The 25,570-nt window shown below is 43.5% G+C and overlaps 1 protein-coding gene across 1 annotated transcript in view; it reads left to right on the plus strand.

Moving 5' to 3' along the window:
- The window catches only part of FER1L5 (fer-1 like family member 5), a 382,389-nt gene that overhangs the window by 111,421 nt on the left and 245,398 nt on the right, over nucleotides 1–25,570 (plus strand). The window contains 6 exon segments of the mRNA XM_030202486.1: nucleotides 5,096–5,282; nucleotides 7,447–7,602; nucleotides 8,292–8,423; nucleotides 13,975–14,138; nucleotides 15,577–15,691; nucleotides 17,036–17,138. Coding sequence (XP_030058346.1) covers nucleotides 5,096–5,282; nucleotides 7,447–7,602; nucleotides 8,292–8,423; nucleotides 13,975–14,138; nucleotides 15,577–15,691; nucleotides 17,036–17,138 — 857 coding nt within the window.

Genomic DNA, 25,570 nt, shown 5'->3' on the forward strand with positions numbered 1-25,570 from the left:
ATAATTACTCAGCATAGCAGGCAATAATAGCCTTGAAGTCGTTGGGACATTCTCCAGAGAAAGGCAGAAGAAAATGCAGCCATGAAGATGAAGACATTATCCAGTGATGGCAGCTGTGCAGACTCTGCCACAGCAGTCCAGTTTTTAATGCATTCTCCCCTTTGTGCACTAATACCCTAATGCTGGCAATGATTCTCCCAATAGCAGTCTTTCGTTTCCATTTGACACAGCCGTATGCTCTTTTGTGGCTGTAAACTAATCAACAAGATGGAAAGAAAAGAGAGGACAAGGCAGAAAATGTAGTCAATGCCTATTTATAGTCCCAGTGGGTCCATCTGAGGTACCTGCAGGAGATCAAATGTATCCAGTGGGCCTCTTTAAACCTGTGGGGGCAGCAATATAGCCTCTTAATTCAGGCAGCACTGAATGGCATTGAAGAAAGCAGCTAAATTGAAGGGTGGGGCTCATTCTTGGCACCCTCATCTTTCATCCCTTCCCATTCCTAACAAGTGCAAAGCAAAAGCAAAATCAGAAACTTTCAAAAGTAAATCAGAAAGCCATAACTCAAACAAACCTTTGGTATAGGAATCTTTTAAGTAAGACACACGTTTCTTTTTTGAGTGATCCCCACCAAATCTTGGACAAAGGTAAAATAGCTCTCATTCTGTCTCTCGATCTTTCAGCTGTCTTTGATTTGGTGGATCACTCTCTCCTTCTCAATTGGCTATCCTAAATAGGCCTTTCTGGGTTAGTTCTTAATTGGTTTTCCTCTTTTCTTTCTAACCGACTCTTTACACTCTTCTCAAAGTTTGTCATCTTCACAGCCCTTGAAATGTGGCGTTCCTAAAGGTTACATACTATCGCCTCTTCTTTTCAATATTTTTATTAGTCCACTTGCCATGCTTATTCAGTCATTTAATGCTCAATTTTTCATTTATGCTGACAATATTCTCCTGTATTTTCCTGTCTCTCCATGTAACGTTAACCTTCAGCCACTTCAAGACTTTCACTTTAAAAGGTCAAACTCCAAACTTTCAACAAGTGGGAGCTACAGTTATGAATTTACTCAGTGTTGGGCATTTGAGTAACTTTAAGACTGTTTGGCAGCTCTTGTATCATGGCTTGCCACTAATAGATTGAGTCTCAATCCCAAGACTGTTGCTTGTTGGATCACAGGTCACATGTCTCAGCCACACTTCATTCCAGTGTTTTTTGGTCTCTCTATTTGAACGGTTGATTATTTTTGTTATTTAGTATTTGGTTTGACTCTAAACTCTCTTTCACCAAACTGATTTCAATGCTAAATCTGGGTTTACATCCTTGCATACACTTCACACTGTTCATGACTTTCTTCACTCTCCATCTTTGCATACTATGATACATGCCTTCCTAGTATCTCGGCTTGATTATTGTAATTCAGTTTATGCAGGCTTACCTACTTCCCAATTAAAACGACTTCAAACTCTCCAGAATTGTGCTGTTCGGTTCCTTTGCAAAGCTAAGCGCACTGATTATATTACATCTCTCTTTATTTATTTGTACTGGCTTCCAGTGTGTTATTGCATCCAGTTTAAAATTCTTATGATTACCCACAAGGCTTATTATGTCCTTCTTTTGTGGTTTAAAAAACAATTCCTTATACACCTGTCCATGCTCTTCATTCTCTGAACTCAAACCGACTAGTACTTCCCCATCCTAAACAAGCTCATTATGAATCCACAAGGTATAGTGCATTTTGGGGCCCCTTTACTAAAGGGTTGGTGTGTGGCAGCAGGCTTGCTGCATGCCAATCCGGAACTACCACAGGAGCTTGGTGGTAGTTCACTTACCTGGCGGTAATCAGGCCGTGCTATGTGCTGCGTGGTTATTGCTGAGTTAGTGCGGGAGCCCTTTCTGCCACCTCAGTGGGTGGCAGTAAGTACTCCTCTCCGAAATGGCCGTGCTGCAGTTGGTTCACTTACCGCATGGCCATTTCTTTTCCAGCAAAAAAGATAGCCTTTTACCTGCTGCAGTAAAAGGGGACCTCAGTATATGTCAAAAATACAGGCCCCATTTTACTGCAGCTTGGTAAAAGGACCCCTTTATTTCTTATCCCCCAGACTATGAAATGATCTTCCTAGTCATATTCACAATGAACAATCTTTTGCCAAATTTAAATCAATATTGAGGTCTCACTTTTTCCAATTAACCCTGCCAACATAAGGGATGAGCCTGTTAGTGGAATGGCTCTGTCTAAGGAGGTAGTCAGCATTAATTTGGCTGAATGTTTTTCCTTGGTATGAATGTTTGTGCTGTCCTATTCTTCAATGGCGTCCCTTTTTCTTTTTTGTATATTTTAACTTTACTTAGTTATTTGTGCACTGCTTAGATTCATTTGTTTGGTATATGTGCTGTAAAAGGTTTTTAATAAACATAAAATTTTTTTATCTCATTACTCATATTGTATACATAATTATTTTTTATGCAGAATCCAATAAAGTATATAAATATTTATTTGTTGTGCTCAGTTTTTTTGGTGTATTGCTGTGGACTGAAAATCCAAGCTTTGCAGGGACACCACCTTTACATCATAGCACATCCTACCTCCATCCTAATAATAATATTCAATAAATGGGCAAAGTCCAAGAAAAATATTAAGAACTGATGTTCAAAAAAATTGAATAACAGCTACTTAGCTTAAGTGGAGATTGTGCAAAATCAAAGATCTTCTTCCTGCAAAGTTCTTGTCCACTGCAATACTTTTTTCAAAGAATCATTCCGTGCAGAATTTAAGAACAAAGGAATCACAGTTCAGCAGTTTTAGTTCCCTACATGGGCCATGTTTCGCCAAACTAATGGCGTCTTCAGGGGAACTGATCTGAAATACAGGTTAGAGATTGTATAAAACCAGCACTTCATCTCATATCTAAAAATAATTGTAGAATAACCATACAAAACTTAAAATGTAAAATGTACTCCTCTACAGCAGAAAATCCAAAATATAACTCACTGTTCAGCAGAACCAGGGAGGAGCCCCACCCTGTCCGGTTCACAAACCTACTCCCGAACGCCCACACGTGCGCAAAATATATGTCAGGCATCAGCTGTTTCCAAACGGCGGGAAAAGATTAAATGAGAGCTTGCCATTCGATTTCTCTATTCAGGCCACTAGGGGCCACTGTTCGCCATCGAAAAATAAATTCTTGCTGTTTCTGAAGTAACAAACGAGAGACATCTCCACCTAAAGGTAAAACAATCTGAAAAAGCACAACAAATTTTAAATCTTTGATGTCATGATGTGCCTGTAACCAGTGATCCACAAGTGGAGCTTCATGTTTGCTGTTTCTTAGATTACTCAGATGTTCCCCAATCCTCTGTTTAATCCGTCTACTGGTGTAGACTAAATGGTACATAGGGCACTGACATATATTTTGCGCACGTGTGGGCGTTCGGGAGTAGGTTTGTGAACCGGACAGGGTAGGGCTCCTCCCTGGTTCTGCTGAACAGTGAGTTATATTTTGGATTTTCTGCTGTAGAGGAGTACATTTTACATTTTAAGTTTTGTATGGTTATTCTACAATTATTTTTAGATATGAGTTGAAGTGCTGGTTTTATACAATCTCTAACCTGTATTTCAGATCAGTTCCCCTGAAGACGCCATTAGTTTGGCGAAACATGGCCCATGTAGGGAACTAAAACTGCTGAACTGTGATTCCTTTGTTCTTAAATTCTGCACGGAATGATTCTTTGAAAAAAGTATTGCAGTGGACAAGAACTTTGCAGGAAGAAGATCTTTGATTTTGCACAATCTCCACTTAAGCTAAGTAGCTGTTATTCAATTTTTTTGAACATCAGTTCTTAATATTTTTCTTGGACTTTGCCCATTTATTGAATATTATTATTAGGATGGAGGTAGGATGTGCTATGATGTAAAGGTGGTGTCCCTGCAAAGCTTGGATTTTCAGTCCACAGCAATACACCAAAAAAACTGAGCACAACAAATAAATATTTATATACTTTATTGGATTCTGCATAAAAAATAATTATGTATACAATATGAGTAATGAGATAAAAATAAATTTTTTGCTTTAAAATTTTCATGAAGGTTTCTGTTATATTTACCAATTTTGTAATTTGAAACCGCTTCTTATTGAATACCCAGAATTACGTTTGGTATTTTTAATAAACATAAACAGGCTGTTCCTTGTAGAGACCTCATTATCATTCATCCTCACCACAGATACTTCCAGAATCATTTGGGACGCCCACCTTTTTTTACCTTCACAAGCAAGGATTCTGGACTTTGAAAGAATTAATTCTCCAAATAAAATGTCAAAACTGTGCACAGTTCTTCATGCACTACACATTTTTCAGTTTTGAATTGCCAAGAAAGTCATCTTGATTCATAATGACAATCAGGTGGCTATGTTTTATGTCAACACACAAGGAGGGTCTGGATTAATAAAGCTTTGTAAAGAATCAATACAGATTTGGAACTTTGCCATTTCAACTGGAGCCAACTTACAAGCAGCATGTCTTCCTAGCATCAATATCCAAATGTCAGACAAGCTAAGTTGTAGACTAGACAGTGCTTCTCAACCAGTTAGGCTTCCAGGATATCTACAATGAATGTGCATGAGATAGATTTGCATGCACTGCCTCCTTGGTATGCAGCTTTTCTCTTATGAGTGTTCATTGTGGATATCCTGAATACCAACTGGCTTTGTGTAGCCCAAGGACGGAGTTGACTCTCACCGGACTAGACTCTCATGAGTGGTGACTGAATGATAAAGTTGCCAGGCAAATATTCATACACATACCACCCCCTTGCTTCTTTATGTCACACACCTCTGCCCCATAATTCTCATACACATACACACCTACTTCTTGAACACACTTCTGCTCCTTTCCTTTTTTTTTTTTATATTTCATTTATTTAGATGCAAGATACATATCTCAAAATAATCTCACCTTCCATCTTTTTGATATGAACACACATGTGCTTCTCTCGCAGACACACACACACCTTCTTTTGTCTCTCACACAAACACACCCTCTCTCTTTTTCTTGTTCTCTCATATCCCTGATACCCCATCTCTCTTCCTCTCTCATCTAGGAAATCACTTCCCCCTTTAGGTCAGGCAGCCACAATCCTAGATGAGAAGCTTCAGTATCTCCGCTGTTTCCTCCTGGAGGAGATCACTAGCTGGGCTCAGAAACTGCAGACAGAGACATGCTGCCCACTTACCTTGATCCCAGAACTGGAAGATTGGCTACAAAGGATTGCATCGGTCACATACGAGGTACACTAGATTTAGTAATATTGCCTAACCATTTACACCTTGTTGTAAGTCATAATAGAGTATATGTGTGTGTGTGTGTGTTTGTGTGTATAAGCTTATAAAATGAAAAATTACATACAAAAGGAAAAATAAGAAGTCTATGAAAAAGAAACCCTAAAATGTGGTAAGTTTTCACTTCACGTGAAAATCAAAAATTAATGTGCGGTAAGAGCAAACGCTTTACAGCAAATACAGGGGTGTGTTTCCTGCATCTGCTTATAATTTGCCACACAGGGCACCACATTACATACCTGAGCCAATAGCATGGTCCCTCTCTACTATTGGCCCAGGTATGAAACGCATTGCCCCTGTATTAACAGTCATCAGCACAGGTACATGTGGCAGTGCCACCCATTTCCAAATCCTCACTCCCGATGACCAGTTCCAATCCTCCAACCCACTCCCTGATGATCCTGATGTGCTTCTCCTAACCTCCTGTTCCCTTCCAATATGCTTTCCCCAAACCCCTGTTCCCCCTCAAAGTTCTTCCCCAACATCCCCTATCCGTCCTGAAGTGCATTCACTCTGCTGCTCCCCAGTACCTTTCCACTCTTGTCTCTCCCTACGCCCCCACTCGAGTACTCCGTTCTGTAGATAAATCTCTCTTATCTGTCCCCTTCTCCTCTACTGCTAATTCAAGACTCAGTTCCTTTTATCTTGCTGCACCTCAAGCCTGGAATAGACTTCCCGAGCCTGTACGTCTAGCCCCATCTTTGGCTGTTTTCAAGTCCAAACTCAAAGCCTACCTCTTTACCACTGCTTTTGACTCCTCACTTGCCCTGTCCTTTTATCCTCACCTCTTTATTTCCTTACCCTTAATTGTTCTGTCTGTTTACCTGTTTATCTAGATTGTAAGCTCTTTGAGCAGGGACTGTCTTTTTGTGTATGGTGTACCGCGCTGCATATGCCTTGTAGCGCTATAGAAATGATAAGTAGTAGTAGTAGTAGTAAGTGCTTCCCCATCCTCCACAATCTCTCCAATGTGCTTCTCTAACCTTCCAGATCCACTTGAAGCAGTATCTCAACCTCCCTAAATGTGCTTCCCCAGCCTCCCTAATCTACTTCCCCAATCCCCTCTCACTGATAAGCAAATTTCCGACTCAAAGCCTTACCCACAGCCTGTAAAGAAATTCCTCTCCTCAACCCAGCTGCATCCCTGGGAATAACTACAAGGCTATATTTAATCACTCTGTTCAGAGCAATTCCAACGATGGGAAATCTAGCTGGCTAATTCCTTAGTTAGTCAACTAGATTTCTTTGAAAACTGACCCTCATATGTCTGAGGATTGGAAACAGGGCCAGCCCATCCACTAGGTGGACTAGGCATTTGCTTAGGATGGCATAATTTGAAGGCAACACCAATGCAGCAGTTGAGGTCTCTACAAAAGACTTATCCTGGACTATCCACACATGCTCAGAGCCTGCTGGATCCTGCCCCCTCTGAAACAGGACTTAAGAAAAGGTGGAACCCACAGGCCTTGACCATGCAGAAATGCTCAAGGCCCACACTGGCTCTGATTAGTCTTTTACAGATATCATGACTGCTGCTCCAGCACTTCACTGGAGGGGGTAGGGAAACTGTTGAACACAGGACTATGAAAGGGTAGGGCACAGAAGGGAAGGGGAGGGGAGAAACTGGACATGGTGGAGAGGGTTTGTTTTAGCCATTTTGGTTGCACGACAGAAAGGCAGTATAACAAATCCCTCCCCTATGCCTATGCCAGTGTTAATGGGAGGGTGAATGGCTGAAGCTTTGCCTAGGGTGTCAGATACCCTTGGGCCAGCCCTGATCAGAAATATCAGATATAAAATTCAATAAAATTTCAAGATATAAAATAAGAATGTTTTTGGCTCCAGTAGGAACATTTTGGATTTATATTCATAGAAACTGAAAGATATCTGATTTCTTTCTGTCCTTTTCTCTCAATTCTTCTATCTTTTTTCCTCCTTTTTTCTACATGTTTTCCCTCACATTTCTGAACCCTTCCTTTCCCCTTTCCACTGTTTTTCCCGTTATTCTTTTCGTCTGCCTAACCTCTCTCCTCTCTTCTGTTTCTCTCCTGTGCTCCCTATTTTTAATGTTTTCCTGTTCCCTCCTTCACTCCCCCTTGCTGCTTGTATCCAGCCCCAGACCAGCCTTCCTGATGTCGTGATCTGGATGCTATGTAAGGAGAAGCGGGTGGCATATGCCCGGGTGAAAGCACATACCATCATGTTCTCCAATACCAACCAAGATGCCTGTGGCAAGCTCTGTGGGAGGACACAGACCATCCTCCTAAAGGTAAAAGGTGGACACAATTCCCATACGGGCAGGTGGATGTATAAGATTGTAGTGTCCTGCTGTAAGAGCTAGTGCATATTATGACATGCTCACACAGCATCTTTAAAACATACCAAGATCAAAGTTTTCTGCCTATGTTATCAACTCTCTCTGAGTCCATCTTCTATCCCCAGGCGATGCTGTGCCAACCTAGGGACATCAGAACTCAGCAGCGACTTGATTCAAGCTATGCTGTGTTCAGACTCCTTCCCCAGGTCACGCTGTTCCAAGCTGAGATCAGAGCTTAGCTTCTTGATCCATGCCATGCTTTGCCAATTTCAAGGAAATCAGAAAACAGCCTCCTTCTTCAGGCTGCAAGATGTCAGAATCAGGAAGAACAGAATGTAGCTTCCTCCAGGCCATGCTGTGCCAGCCACAGATAAATCTAGTCTAGATTCATTGCTTCTCCATGTTTCACACCCTCATTCCCTCCTCTCCCAATACCTTCCCTTCAAAAGATATGGTGTAGTGTGTGCTTAAGGCTACTACTACTACTCCTCTATCTTTCACCCCCAGTGGTGACTGTTGATCGTACTGTACCTTCACTCAGAGGGACCTAACCTAGTGTGTACCATTGATCAGACTTCTTCATGTATAGATGAATTATTACTTTCTGACACCACTGAGCCTGCCTGCCTGTGTCTGTACAGTATCTACAGAGCAAAAAGAATGAGACCAGCTCTCCAGTGCAACTCCGTGTGCGCCTCTGGCTAGGCCCAGCCTCTGACAGAGTGAAATTCAACAAGTACTGGGAAGGAAAATTCGTTGTCTATGCAGAAACAGTAAGAAACAGTAGAACCTTGTAATGTTGTATTGGCAGGCAGGATACTGGGACACTTTAATTAACATTAAGATGTAGGAGATCATAATGACTAGAGAGGTGCCAGAACACCATAGTGGCAGCCAGGGTTTTGAGTTGTTGTAATTGCAGGCACTTGCTCAGAGACCATAATGATAGGCAGATACCATAATGGTAGGTATTGTGCTAGGATACTGTAATGGCAGGTGTGACACCAGTGCTGATGAATATGTACTGGGAACCTGAACAATTCAGCCTTGGGTCTCCTCCTCCACCCAGCCCAATTCACTTGCCATTCCCTATCACACTTCCTTTCCGCCTCTTTCCTCTTAATACTGGCACTGCAAGCACATTCAAAAGGCATGGTTACAGGGCCAGCCCATCTTCATGCTGATCTTGCAGTGCACGAGATCACCATCAGGAAGTGCTGAATCCACAAGCACATATTTGGAACATGCTCGCAGTTCCAGTCTTAATGAAGAGGAGTAAGAGTGGTAGGGAGCTGCTTCTGCCACACAGGTTCTAGCCATCCTATCCAGCTGACTCAATTCTCTCTTTAGCTGGCAGGGCATTGGGATCTCCACTAGCCAAACTACTCCACCTGGCTAGCCCTATATGCTGTTTTGCTGCCCCCTACATTCTTCGTAACAGTAAAAAAAACTATTACTTCCCTGATCTTGAAGCCATTGCAAAACATGGTCCATGTCTGAACCTGTGCAAAATAAGTTTCACTTTATTATATTTGAAAAATTCACTGCTGGTTGTATGCTTTAAGCGAATTGGACTTACAATACAAATACATTTGTGCAACTATTATGGTTTTGAGTTGACATGCTTTCAACCATTATAAGCACAAATAATTTTTTTTTAGTTAAGTAGTATCACTGTGGGGTGCATTTTGTTGAGTTTGACTTGTTTCCTCCAATGAACAAACATTTTTCCCCTGTTTTTTTGGTTCGCTCCTTATATTGTGGCACCCTCAGTAACTGCCTAGTTTGCCTGATCATAGGGTTAGCCCTGCATAACACTGGGATGCAATAATGGCGGGCAGCATGCTGGAATACTATAGTGAATGGCAGCTTGCTAGGGCACTCACAGGCAGGATACCATAAAGGCAGGTGGGGTGCCAGTATAATGTAATAACAGGTAGGACACGGCAGGGGCATAGCCAGACTTCAGCGGTAGGGGGGTCCAGAGCCGAGGTGAAGGGCACATTTTAGCCCCCCCTGCCGCCGACCCCCCCCTTCCCGCCGCCATTGCCAACACCTCCAACAATTTTGACCCCCCCCGCCGACGATCCTCTCGACCCCTCCGCCCGTCGTCGCCTTCCTTTGCTGGCAGGGGACCCCAACCTCCGCAAGCCGAAGTCTTCTTCCTTCGTTTGGTTTCTCAGTCTGACGTGCAGGACGTCAGACTCACAGAAACAGAATGAAGCCCTGCAAGGCGGCGGGAGGGGGGGGTTGACTGCCGGCAGGGGGGTCCAGGGCTAAATCTACGGGGGCCCAGGCCCCCTTGGCCCCATAGCAGCTATGCCCCTGGGACATGGGGTGTTATGAGAGGCAGAGGTCTGGGATAGGAACATAAAATAGAGAATAAGATTACACATGCAGGGTGCATTTTTTTCTTCCTTTGTCAATAACAAAGACTTTTCTGTGTTCTGTGCTTTTATTTATGTATCAGTCTTACAAAACGCCTTTTCCAAAAAAGGCTACAAAGAGGTTTACAGCAAACGATAGTATACACCTAGCAATTTTGCCCTCACTATTTCCATTGCAGGGCTGATCCAATCATCCCCTGTTTTTCTGTTTTATCTACCTATCTTCCTTGTGGTAAAGGCAACACTATGGAACAATATAGGGACATGCAGGGCATGAGGAAACTATAAAGACAGATAATTCAGGGTATGAGGTTGGTGTAATATATTGACATGACAGCAAATTGTATTGCCATTAAGACTAGAATTATGGTTTTAGAGCTTTATTTTAGAAAGGACATGTAGAGGGGAATTCAGATGTTGAAGCTGAGATGTGGAAAATCTCCATGGTACTTTACCAAATACAGAGCATCTAGTAATTCGTGAAGGATGTGCAGGAGTGCACATCCATGCCTCTCCATGGTCAGTGGGAGCAGCGATTTCAAAAAGCTGCAGGTCGAGAAAATACATGTGCAACCCCACTCAAATTGTTGCTTCTGTGCTCAAAGCTTCCTCAACCCGTCCCCTGGCAACAACTAGTCCCACACCCCTGATTACATTACATCCCCAGATTTGCTGGGTGTCCCTGGTGTCTAATGGAAGCAGGAGCAATGCCCACTCTCTTGAACTCTGAAGGCTCTGAGTTCCAAAATGACTCCTGGAACCCCTAGCAGTGATCTCACAGTATTATCGCTAGGGATCAGGCTGCCAAATAAGGGTATAATGCCTACTGGAAGGGTAGATGTAAAGGTTGAGGCCAGTACTATCACTCAGTGCTCCCACCTAACAACTAGCCCTCCCCTGGCATCACAAGTCTCCCCCATCAAATATCTGATCTCCCCCTTATTTGGCCACCTTGACCCCTAGCAGTAATACCACAAGATTATTGCTAGGGGGTCATAGCACATGGCAGCCGTTTTGGAACCCAGGGCCTTCAGAGCAGGAGCAAGTGGGCATTGCTTGTGCTCCTGCTAGATAACATGGAACCCAATAGGGCTTGGAATGTGATTGAAGGCTAGGAGAGGAGTCTGCTGAGGGGAGGGCTTTGGAGCGGGAAGTGTTGATGTCATGGGGGGCTTGGAGTACAGAGTGTTGATGGTGCATGGAGTGGAATGAAAATGCCATGGGACCTTGGGGAGGTGCTTGTTACTGGCAAGGAAGGATCGGGTGTCAGGAGGCACTAGTGTTGCTGCGGGAGTGGCTAGTTTTTCCAGGAGATCGGGTGGTAATTATGAAGTATCACATACCATATGTGCGACAGAAAAGTGGGTTTTTAAGCCTGTGAAAATTGTTTTGATATTTTCCTGCAGTGTAGTTCTCTAATTTGGCCAGCAGGTGGTGCATGCCTTGTTTTAAGCTATTGCAGATAAGTGAATGATTCCTTCTTTAGTTTAAGCACAAAGAGGAAGTACCTGCAGTGATGTGGCCAGCTATTATCAAATGTTGTTGTTCTGGGCTCTGATTGACTTGGAGTTTGAAGTTACCCAGGAGTTACTGGTTTTGCCTCCAGTTTCAGCCATGGAGAGAGATCTCTTTGCTGAAGCCCTGTGAAAAGTTATATTTGATAACTTGTGAGCAGCTATATGTCCTGTTCTCCCCAGGTACTATTTAGATAGTAAACAAATGTGTAATTAGTGTTAAAATTGATCTATATTTCAGTTACCTGTTATTGTTTTGCTGATTGCACTTTTTCTGTTCGTTGTTCTGATTTTTCAGAGAATAAACATTTCCAGTTTATTGCCCCTGGTGGTTTGTGTGTTGGGTCTGTGAATGCTTTCTGGGAACTGGGAGTGTGTCCTCCAGTAACCTAGAAATCACTGGGGACAATTTGAGAAGCAGGAGACTTGCTAAGAGATGGTTGAGACATAGTTGGTAGGAGGAGGGTGCTAGTGTAGAGCACAAGTGGCAGGTGCAGGTGGACCTGAGCTGTGCTGGGGATAGCCCCAGTCAGTTGGCTAGGCATTTCGTGACACCACGGGGGCCTTGGGGAGGTGCTTGTTACTGGCAAGGGGAGATTGGGTATCAGGGGGCACCAGGGTTGCTGAGGGAGTGGCTAGTTTTTCCTGGGGGATCTTGTGGTAAGTACAAAGTATCACATACCATATGTAATGAGTTTATCTTGTTGGGCAGACTGGATGGACCTTACAGGTCTTTATCTGCTATCATCTACTATCCAGCTCATTTTTGAAGGAGATCGCCGGTCATCTTCCGACCCAAATCGGGAGATGGCTAGTGATCTCCTGAAACTGGCCAAATCGGTATAATCGAAAGCCGATTTTGGCCGGCGCCAACTGCTTTCCGTCGCGGAGCTGGCCAAACTTCAAGGGGGCGTTTCGGTAGGGTAGTGAAGGTGGGACGGGGGCGTGCTTTGAGATGGCTGACTTCGCCCGATAATGGAAAAAAGAAAGCTGGCCTTGACGAGCATTTCGCTGGCTTCACTGGGTCCCCTTTTTTTCAGGACCAAGCTTCAAAAGGTGCCCCAACTGACCAAATGACCACTGGAGGGAATCGGGGATGACCTCCCCTTACGCCCCCAGTGGTCACCAACCCCCTCCCACCCCTCAAATTTTTTATTTAAGTTTTTTTGCCAGCCTCTATGCCAGCCTCAAATGTCATACCCAGCTCCCTGACAGCAGCATGCAGGTCCCTGGAGCAGTATTTAGTGGGTGCAGTGCACTTCAGGCAGGTGGACCCAGGCCCACCCCCCCTACCTGTTACACTGGTGGTGGTAAATGTTAAGCCCTCCAAACCCCCCCAAAACCCACTGTACCCACAAGTGGGTGCCCCCCTTCACTCCTAAGGGCTATGGTAATGGTGTACAATTGTGGGGAGTGGGTTTTGGGGGGATTTGGGGGGCTCAGCACCCAAGGTAAGGGAGGTATGCTTCTGGGAGCAATTTTAGAAGTCCAAAGCAGTGCCTCCTAGGGTGCCCAGTTGGTGTCCTGGCATGTCAGGGGGACCAGTGCACTACAAATGCTGGCCCCTCCCACAACCAAATGCCTTGGATTTGGCTGGGTTTGAGATCGCCAGCCTCGGTTTCCATTATCGGCGAAAACCGATGATGGCCATCTCAAACCCGGCCATCTCTGACATTTGGCCGGCCCCAACCGTATTATCGAAACGAAAGATGGCTGGCCATCTTTTTCAATAATACGGTTCGGGACTGCTCTTTGCAGCGCCGGCCAAATAGATGGCTGGCGCCGTTCGATTATGCCCCTCCACGTTACTATGTAATGCTGTCCTCAGCCTTTACATCTGCCTTTACAGCTGACACTTATGCATGCTTCTGGGCTGGTATATAAGCCCAACTATAAGGATTTCCTCAACAATATATATTTCCCTTGTAAAATAGAAAATATATGTTGGTATTGTCAGCCTGCCTTCACCATTCCCTCTCCATACCCCCTTGCCATTTGGATGTGGTGTGGATCTCCACATGTAAATGGCAGCTTTCTTAAATTACCTTTACACATGTCTGACCATCTACACATGTGAAAGCTGATATTTACACATGGAGATGCTTCTAAAATAAGCTCCTTAACAGAGGAACTAGTGTTTTCATCCTTAGAGAATGATTTGTTTCTTGTACCAAATATAGCTTAAGGACAGTTTATCTCCAGTCCCTGTCTTACTCTAAATAAAACAAAGACCACATAGGTACATAATAATTGGATGATAAAAGAGAACCCATTGGGGAATGAGAGGGATGTCCTCTTGTGTCCTCACTCTTCCTGGAAGAATGTTAGAACGGGGGGGGGGGGGGGGGGTGTCAGAAGATGGAGAGCTCAGCCTCATCTGTGTTCATTCATTAGTTTTTATCTCTCTCTCTCTGCTCCCTTAGTATGAAAATCAAGTGAAAATCTTTGGAAAGTGGTGTTCCAAAGGGCTGTCCAAGCACCCAAACTTCTCTGACATCACAGGGAAGCTGAGTCTTCCCAAGGACAATTTTCAGCTCCCTAAGGGATGGCAATGGGATGGTGACTGGAGGGTGGAACCCCAGAAAAGGTGAGAAGCTTTTAGGAACCAACAGAGCCATTTAAAAAGATAATTGGGCTAACGTTTTCCAACAGGCAGCAGTGTAGTGAAATTCCATTCCAGAATACATAGAAATCCAACTAGGGTATCTCTCGTTGCCTGCAACCAATCCATTCCCAAGGACCCAGAAATCTTCAAATTATATATAGGTACAATGGGCCAGAGGGATTACAGTGAGGAAAGGCAAATTAATTTCTACAAGTAAAATAAAATTTTATCAACAGAAATGGGAGTTTGAAAATTGCTCTCTCACTGTGGGTGAAAGAACCATTTTTAAAAACAATTTAGGCTGCACAAATGTGTGTTTGGTCTTGAGTGAGTGGGCTTTCTTATTTTTTTTGTAGTTCCTTTCCATTTTTGATTTTGTTTTTAATCATTGTAAACCGCTGTGCTCTTGGACAAAGCCAAGCGGTATAGCAAATTCAATAAATGTAAATATAGTCCAATATCCTGTTTTTTTCAACAGTACCTGGCAGGATCAGAAGAAGTGTGTGGAGCCAAGACAGGGAAATGAATTTAGATACTTAGGGCCTGATTTGAAAAGAATTAAAATGACCAGGAGATGCTCCTGGCCATTTAAATCACCTGTCCAGGGCTATCTAGGCATATTCAGCAGTATTTAACCAAAAATATAGAACGGATGGTCTGCAGTCAACTCAACGACTGGCTAATTGAAAGTAATTGGCTAGATCCATGTCAGTCTGGCTTCAGACCTGGGTACGGAACAGAGACAGTTCTTGTGTCCCTTCTTGATGATCTGCATATAAATCGTGACAGGATCTGCCTCAATACTAGTGTTGCTCAATTTCTCGGCAGCCTTCGACACAGTGGATCATAATATCATGCTTACAAGACTGGCAGAAACAGGTATCAGTGGCACAGTATTTACTTGGTTCAAATCCTATCTGTCAGATAGACAACAATCAGTTCTCTTCAACAACAGCACATTGTTACCTTGGGCACTGGACTGTAGGGTGCCACAGGGATCCATACTGTCTTTCATTTTATTTAATATCTACCCCAAGCCTCTGGGCCCCCCTAGCATATCTCCTGCCCTTCTAGTCACTTTGAAAAATGACCCTAGGAAGCCAGACAGTTCTCTTTACATCCCTCCTCCTGACTGGCTCTGGTGTACCATGCTTTAAAGTATAAGTATAGACTACCATAGAAAAGTTGTATACCAAATCCATGACCCATTGCTATTTATTCCTTTACCCTTTGAACTTTCTCCTCTGACTTTATTTGGTTGTATTTGTGTTAGGGTCTAATTAATTTGATTTAGAAAATTGTTACAGTTTTTTTAAAAACATAAGTGTCACTTTAGCTTCAGCTTCAGTCTTTCTAATGACATGTCTTTCCTCTGCCTCTGCCTCTAATGACATGTCTGATCTCTGACCTCTGAGCACAGGCTGTTGCTGGATGGAGACACAAATTACAGTGAGGTCCTAGAGCAGGTGTATGAGAACGAGATCCGAGATCCGGGGGAAGAATGGTTTCCAGCGCCAGTCCCGAACACTGCTGCAGTGAGTATATTGAGGGGGGGGGGGAGTTATGAAATTCAATTCCTGCCTGAAGCATCCTGTATGCTCGAGATATACATAGTATAGTGTAGCCCACTTTTTATTAAGGGGTTGAGTTTAGCCTTGGAGAGGGTACATAAAAAAAGAAAAATTAAAAAACACTATCGTAAGCCAAGGTGTCTGGTGAGTAGGAGAGGTAAAATGCCCCAAAGCAGGGGCCTAAGTACCATTGAGTAGAGCTGCCTGACCTAAGGCTTACCAAGTCACCCCTACTACTATAAATCACTTCCCCATCCCTATAGTCTGGCATTTCTCCCATCACTCCCCTCCCCCTGCCTGCAATCCGGTATCTCTCCCTTTCTCTCAAACACCCTCCCCCCCAACTACCTTCAAATTTGTCTGTCAAAGGTCACAAGTAGTGGCAGAGCTTCATCCAAAAACCCACTACCCCCAACTGTACACCACTACAATAGCCCTTACAGGTGAAGGGGGTCCCCAGAACAGGGATTAAGCAAGAAGCAGAAGGGCTGGGGACAAAAAAGGAACTGACAATTCTGACGACTGAAACCTCTCTTTGGGGACCTTTTTTTTTTGTACATATTTTTATTGACAAGTTTTCATGTTATACAAACATAAGAACAACCCCCTCCCACCCTCAAAAAACATCTTTAAAAATATTGATTGCCAGTCTCTAATGTCATACTCAGCTCCATCACAGCAGTATGCAGGTCCCTGGAGCAGTTTTAGTGGGTGCAGTGCACTTCAGGCAGGCGGACCCAGCCCCATCCCCCCCTACCTGTTACGTTTGTGGAGGAAACAGCGAGCCCTCCAAAACCCACTGTACCCACATCTAGGTGCCCCCTTTCACCCATAAAGGCTATGGTAGTGGTGTACAGTTGTGGGGAGTGGGTTTTGGGGGGGAGGGGGTTGGGGGCTCAGCACACAAGGTGAGCTATGCACCAAGGAGCAATTTATGAAGTCCACTGCAATGCCTCCTAGGGTGCCCGGTTGCTGTCCTGGCATGTCAGGGGGACCAGTGCACTACAAATGCTGGCTCCTCCCACGACCAAATGGCTTGCATTTGGTCGTTTCTGAGATGGACGTCCTTGGTTTCCAATATCGCTGAAAATCAGAAACAACCAAGTCTAGGGACGACCATCTCTAAGGACGACCAAATTTCAGGATTTGGCAGTCCCTGACCGTATTATTGAAACAAAAGATGGACGTCCATCATGTTTCAAAAATACGGGTTTCCCCGCCCCTAGATGGGGACGTTTTGCAAGGACGTCCTCATCAAAACTTGGACGTCCCTTTCGAAAATGCCCCTCTTTGTCTTTTGTGTTTTAGGATGGAACAGCTTGTCCCAAGAAGGAGGCAATCTTTTGTCCCCCAGACTGGTTCTACAGAGATGACTGGAAGGTGGAGCTGAATCGTGCTGTTGATGATGCTGGTGAGTCTTCGCATCATGACAACTATTCCCTGCAATGTGTCAGTAGAATTATTGTTGTGTCCTTGTTTGTAGGGTTCTGCAGTTAGTCTTGGGAAGTGCAACATGTATACTAGCACTCTGTGGAAGATCTATACCCTCTTTATAGTATGTCTGTTCTTTATATGCTATATGTAGTCTTATGATGTATGTCCTTGCAGCTTTCACAAATTTATTGGATGTGAGTGGTCATTTCAGTTGGGTGCATGGTTCCTCATTTCCTCCTTCTCCTCAACACACACACAGAAGGCAGTCACTAAACAAAATGGTGCCTTCCACTTTCAGCTTGCCTGCTTACAGAATCAAAAACGGATTAAAAAGGGCAGCATGGCATGTTTGCCCACCCCTTGCAACAGCTTTGGGTACAATATAGGCAGCAGCAATGAAAGCTTCTCTCATATATACTGCCCCACCACAAAATGGGTGTAGCATGGGCAGCAGCAGTGCAGGCTTTCCTCATATAGATTACCACTATATACAGGACAGGCAACAGCTGGGCATCCAAATGGCATATGTGAACAAATGCAAAGTTATGTACATTGGGAAGAATAATCTGAATCATAATTACCTAATGTTAGGGCCCACATTAGGAGTCAGCACTCAATATGCTGAAATATGCAAACAGGATGCTAGGAATTATTAGGAAATGGATGCAAAATAAAACCAAGAATATTATAATGCCTCTGTATTGCTCCATGGTGTGACCTCACCTTGAGTATTGCATTCAGTTCTGGTCACTATATCTTAAAAAAGATATATCGGAATTAGAAAAGGTTAAAAAAAAGAGCGACCAAAATGATAAAGGGGATGGAATTCCTCCCATTTGAGGAAAGGCTAAAGAGGTTAGTGCTCTTCAGCTTGGGAAAGAGACAGCTGCGGGGAGATATGATTGAGGTCTATAAAATCCTGAGTGGTGTGAAATAGGTAAAAGTGAATTGATTTTTCACTCTTTCAAAAAGTAAAAAGACCAGGGGCCACTCAATGAAACTATATGGAAATACTTTTAAAACAAATAGAAGGAAATATTTTTTCACTCAAAGAATAGTTAAGCTCTGGAACTCACTGCAGGAGGATGTGGTAACAGCAGTCAGTATATCTAGATTTTAAAGAGGTTTGGACAAGTTCCTGGAGGAAACATCCATAGTCTGTTATTGAGATGGACATGGGGGAAGCTACTGCTTGCCCTGGGATTGGTACAGTGGTGTGCTGGTAAATTTTTAACAACAGGCTCTCTCCATGGTCCACCTCGGCGCCCCCCCATCCACCACTGCGCCCCCCCCCCAAAAAAAAATAAAAATTGCAGAGCTGGCTATACCCCGGGAGGGGGGGGGGGGGGGTGGCGGCCAACACATTACTCTCTCCAGGAAAAAAAAAGTTAAATTATCCCAGGTTCCAACCTAATTCATGTTTAATATGGGATAAAATGCCATAAATAAGTAAATAAATATAAACTTTTAACGTTCAGCACCTGATTCTCAAAGTGGACATATTCCAAACACTATAATGAAAATAAAATTATTTTTTTTCTACCTTTGTTGTCTGGTGACTTTGTTTCTCTGATCATGCTGGTCCAGTATCTGATCCTGCTGCTCTCTATCTGTTCCCTTGACTCCGTTTCCAGGGCTTCCTTTCCATTTATTTCTTTTCTTTCCTCCTTTCTTCTTCATTTCTGGTCCTCTGCAGACTTGACTGTACAATGGATCCAACTTCTGCCTATTTTCTCCATCCATGTGCAGTTTCTCTCCTCACTTCCTTTTTCCTCATCTAATCTCCTTCCTCTATCTTCCCTCCATGTCCAGCATTTCTTCTCTCTCCCTTTCCTCCCCTCCATCCATGTCCTGAAACTCTCCTCTCTCCCCCGCCCCTCTCTATCCATCCATACCCAGCAATTCTCTTCTCTCCCCTGCCCCCTCTACCCACCCATGCCCAGCAGGTCTCTCCCCTGCCGCCCTCTACGCACCCATGCCCAGCAAGCCTCTCCCCTGCCCCCCTCTACCCACCCATGCCCAGCAGGTCTCTCCCCTGCCCCCCTCTACGCACCCATGCCCAGCAAGTCTCTCCCCTGCCCCCCTCTACCCACCCATGCCCAGCAAGTCTCTCCCCTGCCCCCCTCTACCCATCCAGCGATTCTCCTCCCTCCCCTGCCCCTCCAAAGCATGTCCAAAGATGTCCTTCGCTCCCACCCTCCCCTCCCGCTCCCGTCTTTTTTTAATTACCTCCGTCAAAGCGTGCGCCATTTAAAGCCCTGCTGCGTGCTGGCCATCTCCAGGCTTCCCCTGCTTGATTTGGATGATGTTCGGGCCTTAGTCCCGCCTTCGCGAAAAAAAGGAAATGACGTCAGAATGAAGGCGGGACTAAGGCATGAACATCATCCGAATCAAGCAGGGGAAGCCTGGAGATGGCCAGCACGCAGCAGGGCTTTAAATGGCGCGCGCTTCGACGGAGGTAATTAAAAAAAGACGGGAGCGGGAGGGGAGGGTGGGAGCGAAGGACATCTTTGGACATGCTTCGGAGTGGCAGGGGAGGTAAGCATGGCCTGTGATGTCGCCCTCCTGCCATGCTTACCTCCAGCAATGGAGCCGGCTCGCCCCCAACAACAACCGGCTTGCAAGAGCTGTCAAAATTTAACAAGCGGCTCTTGCGAGCCGGTTCCAGCACACCACTGGATTGGTAGCATGAAATGTTGCTACTAATTGGGTTTCTGCCAGGTACTTGTGAACTGGATTGGCCACTGTTGGAAGCAGAATACTGGGCTAGATAGATCATTGGTCTAACCCATTATGGCATGTTCTTATATAGATTACCCCAACAGAATATATACAACACAAGCAACAGCAGTGCAGGTTTACTTACACATTGTCCCACCATAGAATAGGTACAACCTGGTCAGTTGCTGGGCAAAATGAAGCCCACTACAAGGGTTGCTTTTGGCACCTGCTTTCCTTTTAGGCTTGCTTGCAGAGTCAGACTGATTAAACATAGTAACATGGTGCCCCCTACCCCTTTGGTCCCCACAATAGTCTGTCTGCTTGTTCACTCTTTGTCAGCTCTGTATCTGTACACATACACATGCACACACAGGTGCTATGTCTCCGTATTTTATGTGATCTGTACCTGTGTTTTGCATATTGTAGATCTTAATTTTGTATGTATTGACATGTTCTAAGTCTAGAAGATCTATCTGCTTTGTTCTGTGTATTTATGCTTTGGGGAATGTGGATCCATGCTTCATCTGTGTATTTGCTTGTATCCTGCGTCTCTATTTCCTACCATATGTGTCTGCACTCTATTGACTGTTTATTTATTAATTAGGATTTATTTATTGCCTTTTTGAAGAAATTCACCCAAGGTGATCTAAAACAAGATCAATCTGAACATAGGCAATAGACAATATCAACAGAAAAAATATTAAAATAACAGTACATATTATGGCATATATATTTTATTCTATTCTTTTCTTAAATTTATATCCTGTCTTTCTCCCAAGTGATTCAAATTGGATTACAGCAATAAAATAATAATTAATATTTCAAAACATTAGTATTGCAAATACAGAAATATACATAGCAATATGTACTGTTCTAGGCAAAGTATAGTGTAGCTAAACAGCCATCTCCAAGTAGAAGCTTTTCCAGTAGACTCAGTTCTTAAGCAAATCTTCTTTATCGTAGCACTCATAATAAACAAAGAAAATCCAACTTATAGTTCAGTTGCTTAGAAGAGAATTGTTGCCTTCTGCACATAGTCCGTATCTAGCAAGTCCAGAGGAAAGGAGAAGGCCAGAACCTCAGCCCAGCTGAGATGAAAGCTATAACACACACAAGAATAAGGGGGAGAAACTCAGGGACAATAAATGGGAAATGTCTTGGGGGGATTGTGAAAAATCCTGATGGAATTACAGTGGATTAAGGAGGGATCAGCCCCCTAGATCAGCTGCTAATCACCAAGGCATACAAGGAAGACTGGGCTCTCTCACATTGCCCACAGGGGCAGTGAGGGAGGGCTTGGTGCTGCGTACGCCTTGTAGCACTATAGAAATGCTAAATAGTAGTAGTAGTAGTAGTAGCTCAGAGTTAACAGCCAATAGGGAAAGCTCACAAGGAGTCAATTGCAGGATACTGCAAACTATAGGAAAAGCAGTCCCTAATACACAGTGCTGTCTATTACACAGAATGCAATTGAATACAAATACTCATATTAAATATACATAACATTATTTATCTTCTCAAAACTATAAACATTATAAACATGCAAAGTCCATTCATTTCTGGTTCTTAAACTTGGCAACTTCTTGCTTGTCTCCGGTTCACTGTAACTCTGGCGACTTCTCTCTTGCCATCTCTCAGGAGCTGAAATGAGAGACAGACAACACAAATAACAAACACAAAAGAGAGAAAAGTCTTTGAGTCTCTCATCTCTTCTTGATGTGGATCTCTGGCTCAGTGATGGTTCTGCTAAAGAAGTTCCTTGTCTTCCAGGGAAGTCTTGTGTCGAGCTCCCGGGTGGTGCCAAGTTGTCATTATCTATAGTTCTGTATCTTTGATGGCACTTTGGTGGTCGGGGTCTGGTCTTTCATCAACTGGTTGATGAGATGAAGATGCAATCGCTCTGGGATAGGTAGTATTGAGTGCTGCAGAGATGTAAGGGCATGAGATGTGCAGTTGATCATGAGTCTTTAAAGAATCTTTCCATTTCTTCCACTTTTGTCGCATTTCTGGTGGTAATGGAACATCCCACTCATCAGTACTTTGGGAAAGCTCTCTGTAGGAATCTTCCTTGAATGGTGACCAGTGGGTTGTATAGACTATTGTTTTAGACAAGACATCTCTTTCGTGTATATGGTTTCTCTTGGGTGGAGACTTGAAAGATGAAAATGTCTCTTTTTAGATCCCAATGTAATCCAAGTCTTCTCTGAACCGGAGAGTGTCTACTCTTCGATCTAGATCCTTTAAATCTTTGGTATGATCCTGCTCTCATTACCTCTGGACTGTTAGAGGTGATTTTATGAAGTCTCAGATTGGCCTCTGCCAGCATTGCTTGTGTTCTCTTTAGCAAGTCAATGGCTTCTTCTGCAGTAGGTAAAGATTCAAACCATCGTCAACATAAACATTTATTTCAATGACACATTTGGCATCTGTACCATATTCTCTTTCTCCCTCTTGGGCTGGCCTTCTAAGCCCATAGGTTGCTACTGCAGGTGATAGACTGTTACCAAAGATGTGAACTCCCATTCTGTATTCCACGATTTCCTGGTTGATGTCACTATCATGGTGCCACAGGAATCTCAAGTAATTTCTGTAGTCTCGGTGTACAACAAAGCAATAGAACATTTGCTGGATATCTGCTGTTATGGCAATGGGGTCCTTTCTGAAGCAGATCAAGACTGCTGTTGATCATGTCAGGCCCTGAAAGCAGCACATTGTTGAGTGAGATTCCTTGAAATTGAGCACTGGAATCAAACACAATACTGATCTGGCCTGCTTTTGTGGATGGTACACACCAAAGGTAGGTAAGTACCAACATTCTTCATTGTCTTTTTTAATGGTGGAGCTGGCTTTGCATGGCCATTATCCAGCATGTTCTGCATGAACGTTGTAAAGCACTCTTTTGTCTCTGGTTTATTTCTTATTGTCTTTTTCAATGAAGTGAAACAAGAATCATATTCTGGCTGTCCGGAATGGTAGTGGAGCCACCCAGCTATTGGACTCATCCTTGTAGAATTCCTTATCTATAATTCTCAAGAACTCTATCTTCTACTGAAAGAGTTGGTTTGTTGTCATTTTTGGTGACTTGGAACACCAAGTTCCCAAGATGTTCTCCTAAATCTGGTGGAGAGGTGTCCTGAAAAATGGTTGGGCTGGGGTCTGGTTCTTCCCAGCTGTAAACCTCCTTCACATGTAGATGGTTAGGACAAGCTTTGAACAGGCAGTTTGTCCATGTTTTGTAGACATCTACACTTCGGTCTACTCAGTCTATTAAGACTGATGTCACCTATTATTACCCATCCTAGGGTGAGTTGGTAGGCATATGGGGCATCAAGAGGACCTACATATGACCCTTGAACTCTGATCAGTTGGTGCATCTCTTCCCAACAAGAGTAAAATCTTGGCATTTGGATCCTAAAGCTGCAGATACTCCGGTACAGGTTGGAGATGACGATGGTGTTGTGCAACCTCTGATTGATGGGTCTTGTTGCTACCATCCATCACTTCTATCATGTATCCACTTGCTTTTCTTCCCATCTTCTTTGTCATCCCTGTACAGGTATTGAGGTGGTATGGAAAGTGAGCTCCTTGGATGTCAAATAGGTCAAAGAACTCTGTTCTTGCTAGGGACTGGTTATTTGGCTCATCTATGATGACATACATATTTACTGCCTTTTCTGGTTGCTCTTTTGGATATACCTTGGCTACACATATCTTGGTGCATGACCATCCACTGTGGCTTTCTCCACACACTTGTGAACTTGCGGAACTATTGTTAGTAATATGTAATTTATCCTTAAAATCGAGTGTGGTACCGGAAGATTGGAGGGTGGCCAATGTAACATCGATTTTTAAAAAAGGTTCCAGGGGAGATCCAGGAAATTATAGACCGGTGAGTCTTACATCGGTGCTGGGCAAAATGGTAGAGACTATTATAAAGAACAAAATTACACAGCATATTCAAAAGCATGGATTAATGAGAAAAAGCCAACATGGATTTAGTGACAGGAAATCTTGCCTCACCAATCTATTACATTTCTTTGAAGGGGTGAACAAGCACGTGGATAAAGGTGAGCCAGTTGATATTGTGTATCTGGATTTTCAGAAGGTGTTTGACAAAGTACCTCATGAAAGACTCCAGAGGAAATTGGAGAGTCACGGGATAGGAGGTAGTGTACTACTGTGGATTAAAAACTGGTTAAAAGATAGAAAACAGAGAGTAGGGTTAAATGGTCAGTATTCTCAATAGAGAAGGCTAGTTAGTGGGGCCCAGGGGTCTGTGCTGGGACCGCTGCTTTTTAACATATTTATAAATGACCTAGAGATGGGGATAACAAGTGAGGTAATTAAATTTGCTGACAACACAAAATTATTCAAAGTAGTTAAATCACGGGAGGATTGCGAAAAATTACAAGAGAACCTTACGAGACTGGGCGTCTAAATGTCAGATGACGTTTAATGTGAGCAAGTGCAAAGTAATGCATGTGGGAAAGAGGAACCCGAATTATAGCTACGTCACGCAAGGTTCCATGTTAGGAGTCATTGACCAAGAAAGGGATCTAGGTGTCAATGCTGATGATATGTTGAAACCTTCTGCTCGGTGTGCTGCGGCGGCTAAGAAAGCAAATAGAATGTTACATTATTAGGAAAGGAATGGAAAACAAAAATGAGGACATTATAATGCCTTTGTATCGCTCCATGGTTCGACCACACCTTGACTATTGTGTTCAGTTCTGGTCACCGCATCTCAAAAAAGATATAGTAGAATTAGAAAAGGTGCAGAGAAGGGCGACAAAAATGATAAAGGGGATGGGATGACTTCCCTATGAGGAAAGGCTAAAGTGGCTAGGGCTCTTCAGCTTGGAGAAAAGACGGCTGAGCGGAGATATGATAGAGGCCTATAAAATAATGATTGGAGTGGAGTGGAATGGGTAGAGATAAAGCATCTGTTTACGCTTTCCAAAATACTAGGACTCGGGGGCATGTGATGAAAATACAAAGTAGTAAATTTAAAACAAATCTGAGAAAAAGTTTCTTCACTCAACGTGTAATTCAACTCTGGAATTCGTTGCCAGAAAATGTGGTAAAGGCGGTTAGCTTAGCAGAGTTTTTAAAAAGGTTTGGACTGCTTCCTAAAGGAAAAGTCCATAGATCATTATTAAATTGGACTTGGGGAAAATATTTGTGGGATAAGCAGCATAAAATGTTTTGTACTTTTTTGGGGATCTTGCCAGGTATTTGTGACCTCGATTGGCCACTGTTGGAAACAGGATGCTGGGCTTGATTGACATGCGGTCTGTCCCAGTTTGGCAATACTTATATACTTATGTACTTATGGAGTAATGTTCAGTAGTGACGCTTGCTCTACGTCCTTCTCCCCGCTGTGACTTGACTCTGAGGCTGCAGTTCCTGTAGAAGTAGGCTTACTCTTGTCAGGGTGTAAGGCACTGACATGTTGGTCATGAATGCACTCCATACACTTGATGGCTGCTTTAGTCTTTAGCCATGTGCTTGGATGAAGAGCAACATTTGTAGCAGATTCTGTACTTTCTCAGCAGATCTTTACGTTCTCTTAATGGTTTCTTCCTAAACCCTCTACATTTCTTGAGAGGATGAGGTTTCATATGTATAGAACACTGTCTGTCGGGATCTTCTACTTTCTCTGTAGTAGGAGGACGATCAGTAGATGAG

This window comes from Microcaecilia unicolor, chromosome 4, assembly GCF_901765095.1.
Source record: "Microcaecilia unicolor chromosome 4, aMicUni1.1, whole genome shotgun sequence".
NCBI lineage: Eukaryota > Metazoa > Chordata > Amphibia > Gymnophiona > Siphonopidae > Microcaecilia > Microcaecilia unicolor.